The sequence below is a fragment of the Pholis gunnellus genome (assembly GCF_910591455.1).
Source record: "Pholis gunnellus genome assembly, chromosome: 12".
Lineage (NCBI taxonomy): Eukaryota > Metazoa > Chordata > Actinopteri > Perciformes > Pholidae > Pholis > Pholis gunnellus.
The window spans coordinates 17358652-17363115 of record NC_136539.1 but is presented as its reverse complement, the minus strand read 5'-3'; the positions used below and the strand labels follow the sequence as shown (position 1 = coordinate 17363115).

The 4464-nt window shown below is 37.3% G+C and overlaps 1 protein-coding gene across 1 annotated transcript; it reads right to left on the bottom strand.

Annotated features, from left to right (window-relative positions):
- Positions 1-351: 351 nt before the first annotated feature.
- On the bottom strand, positions 352-1299 carry LOC306704062 (olfactory receptor 4B13-like; the record flags this gene model as incomplete). The annotated part of the gene is made up of 1 exon (XM_079170273.1): positions 352-1299. One exon carries the CDS (start codon positions 1297-1299, stop codon positions 352-354), a length of 948 nt encoding a protein of 315 aa, XP_079026399.1.
- Between the last annotated feature and the right edge of the window lie 3165 nt (positions 1300-4464).

The following is a 4464-nucleotide window of genomic DNA, read 5'->3' as shown; positions in this document are numbered from 1 at the left end:
ATAAATGTGGCACACGTGTCTGTGTAGTTCTCCCTCTTTCCCTCTATTGACTTCAAAGCAGATGTCATCAGCTGCACATGTGTGTGAACACAAAATGAAAAGGTCTTTTTTGCATATTTGAAAAATGATTTAGTAATATTAGCCTTCAAAAATATAACACAAAATTAAACAGTCATACCATAAATAAAGGATATAATTTTCAAACAATTGTCACATAGCGTTCTCCACACTTCTTGGAGGTCATTGACCTAAAAGAAAACCTGTCAGAGAAAAAGGTACAACAGGAAAAACAACTGAACAAAACAACCACGCGTTGAGCCAAATAAAGTGCTTTTGGAATGCTTACATATATCAAACCTTGAATTTCAATTTAAATCTTTGACCTGTCATCACACACAAAGATATTATTTTGTTTCGTATTTTAGTTAGGATCAGTCCATAAATAATAGGGTTTATAATTGGTGGAATTATGAGAAATTGTATGGCCATGAAGTTCTTTACACTCTGTGGCAAAGATGCTGATCCATACCTAGAGTACATAACATCAAACAGCAAAGCAACAGTGACATTAAGCAAACATAACAAATGCGGCACACATGTCTGTGTAAACTTTCTCTTGCCCTCTCTGGATTTTAAAGCTGATCTTATCAACCGCACATAAGACCACAGAATGAAGAGGAAATGCACACAATAGAAAGCAGTATAAATCAATCCGACAATGTCGCTTGCTCTCGTTGAGCCACAGGCAAGTTTAACAATTGACCAATTCTCACAGTAGAGTTTATCTATTTTGGAGCCACATAATTTCAGTGAAGCTGTCAAAGATATAGCCATAACTTCACAGCACAAGGGTACAAGCCAGGACAAACCATTTAAAAGTGCAATCCTTCTCACAGACATTACTGAGTGATACTCCAGGGGTCGACATATAGCCACATATCTGTCATAAGCCATGAGAACTAGAATAGAATAATCAATTACTGTATTGGAGTATATAACAAACACTTGCAAAAGGCATCCTTCATATGATATTACTTGGATTTTTGATTGAAGATCAAAAACAAATTTAGGATAAAAGCCTAGAGACCCATAAAGTCCATTGATACACAAAGAACATATAAAAACATACATGGGTTCATGTAAGTTTTGATCCAATATTATAGTTAAAATAAGAGACACGTTTACCACCACAATTAGAAAATAACAAAGTAAAGTGAGAGAGAAAAGTGTGATTTTGTAGTTGGCAGTGGCGCTGAAGCCAGACAGTGAAAAAAGAATGATATTAGATGAATTACTCATTTTGCAGTAATGTTCCAAAACCCAAACTGTCAAAGTCATAAACAGTAATTAGAAGACCGGATGCAATGCTGTAAAAAAGAAAAACATTCATTATTAGCCAGGAATATGCTCTGTGTATGTTTCAACAGCATGTCCAAATGTATTAGTGTTGCACAGTGACATTTATAGTTGGATGTTAAAGGGGACTCCCTCTCTACTGCAGGCATATTATTGGCTGGCATCACAGAGGTAAAAAAATATGTTGTTTTGAAGATTTTCTTTATTGAAGTATATTGAAGACTAAAGAGTCTACAAATGTCACTGAACTAATTCATGGCTAAAAGTCTTTTTTTGTTTCATCAGAATTTTTAATGCACAATAACATAATTATCCATCGTTCATCGCGGATCAAGCTGCACTTGACCGGCAGACAGCAGGACAGAGCACAGGAGTCCGGCGGGATGAGAGGAGGTGGACTCTGTGCTTACATCATGATGCTTGGTGCTCAAACACAGTCAAAGTGGATAGACAATGTTTTCCTCATGTTGAATTTTTAATGTTAAGATGTCGGCCATATTATCTGCCCAGAGAACTGTTTTTGTTGCTGCTGTTTTTATTCCTTTTTTATGCGTTTGTAGTGTTACAAATGGGCTACAGCTGAATTTCGGTGGGCATCCCTGTGTTGCATGATGACAATAAATGACCCTTGAATTCTTCTATAGGGTAAATATTTAAGTAACCTATAGGTTCATGAGAGCAGTCTCTAAACGTAGTTTATTCGTTCAGATTGTGTCTTTGTTGTTATTATCACATTTCAGATTCATCATCTTTCCTTGGATGTTCGCTACACCTGTATCATCCAAGATACTGCCATCCTCCATATGTGCCGGGTATACAATGTTGTGGAATATTTCTATGTAGATGCGGGATAAGAGTTGATTAAATAAACAGAGTCTGATAAATGCTCAAAGTAGTAAGAGTCCATTTAATGCTTGCAAGCAGGAGAGCGGACACACAGACACTTATCTCAGTGAACTGTGCAAACCACTGTCAAAGAAATACAAGGCACATCATGTTTTATGCATACAAAAGGTCACGCCTCCAGTTACCTCGTAAAAAGAGGGGAGTATAGGGTCTCTGGACATGGGTTGATTTGTTTCTGCTCCTTATCTGTTATCTCCAGGTGCGATCAACTGGGGGTCAGTTCATGCAGAAACAGGAAACAATGGTTCCCTGTTTCTCCTTTTAGTGTGCATGAAAACATCAACACTCGAAAACAGGACCTAGGTTTTATGACCTGATTCACCTCTGTAGGAATGCAGTGTTTATCTGCATCTCGTACCTTCCCCTCAGTAGAACACCCATCTTCCAAAACATCCCAATATACTAGAATATATTTTACCATTACAACAAACTGCAGGAGGTCTCGAAAATCAGTTACCAGAGTCCTCAAGTGCCGCAAAACAGGTCTCTCAAAGGCCTTCATGGCATGCGCAGTTATCACCACAGGGCTGTAATCACTGACATTATTATATCAGACATATTATATGATTAGGATGTCCTCTCTTTAGCTGTGAACAATACAGTCAATCCATAGCCATGGCTCATATTAGAACAAAAAACATTGAGCCTCTGTCTTCCAGTCTGTTGCTCCACCACAGATTCTGTACCTCCTTGTCCTGTTATTGAAGCTAGCAAGCCGGTTTGATGTTATGGAGCAGGACCGATGGCTGACCTGTCCTGAAGGACTTGCCTGGTGCCAGATAGCTGGTCAACGGGTGCCGGTCCTGCTCTCTGCTCCCCTCTGTTGACAAGGAAGCCACCCTAGGAAATCGTTGCATGTCATTTAACACACAAACACACAGTCATGTTTTCAATACTTGTGGGCACACTACATTAAATTGAATTAATTTTCTGGAGACTTACCCGAAAATAAGTCTTCAGCCTAAAATGTTATGATTTATCTTATGTGAACGTGCGTTTTATCCACATAATGAAGGCAAGACTGTGTGTACAGATTTATGTCCCTAAAAGATGGGTCAAAAACACATATACACACCGAAATCAATCTAATGATTCAACAACTTGAAAGAGATAGAGAGAGAGAGAGAGATAGAGAGAGAGAGAGAGAGAGAGAGAGAGAGAGAGAGAGAGAGAGAGAGAGAGAGAGAGGTGCAAATCTACAAAATGCTGAACTTTTAATTGAGTTTAATGTATTTTTATGTAAATCACTGTATGGAACCAGAGATCCGACTCTGACAACCAGATTAATTTGCTTTGTGGTGTGGTGAACTATATAAGAAAAGAATTACATGCATGCGCCTATTATGTTTGCTTATTTTAATAGTTCTTCAGAATTATGAGTGTGTGGCTTTATGTCTGCCTGCAAAGCAGCACCTCACTAGAGTGGGTGTGCATTATCCCTCCTGTTTTTATTATATTGATTAATAATAGATGTTTCTTGATGTGAAATATCGTCAATATGTTAAGATACTAGAAGTATAGTGTAGCTTGCTAATTTCAACAAAGGTGTAGATATTGCTTTCGTCCACCAGCCAAAAACTAGGGCCAGTTCACATAATAATTTCATTGCAGTATGATACTATGCTTTTTCTCATCATTGTTTAATAGGCAGCGCTGCAAAACTGAACTTTACTCAACATGGTTCTATTTTCTGATGAATGATTTGTTAAAGATGTCCTTGAGTTTTTAAGGAACTATGGTCTACATTAGATTAGAGTTTAGCACACATAATTGTTAAAACAATATTTTTTTCTCTGTTGATATAATGCGCTGTTATGTGTATATTTAAAGCACTTAACTTTTTTTTTAAACTATAACACTTTATCATGTTTGCTGTCCATAAACAACTGAAATGCTTGTGCAGTACTTCCATTAAATACAGTAACAGAGTTGAGCCCTGCATTTCTGCTCCTCATACAATACAGTAGCTATTTTAATGTAACAAAACGCAACTCAAACCCATTCAACTATTCTAGTTTATCGATTCATTTAAAAAGCAAAGCAGCTGTGACATTAAACACCATGATAAATGTGGCACACGTGTCTGTGTAGTTCTCCCTCTTTCCCTCTATTGACTTCAAAGCAGATGTCATCAGCTGCACATGTGTGTGAACACAAAATGAAAAGGTCTTTTTTGAATATTTGAAAGATTATTTAGTAATA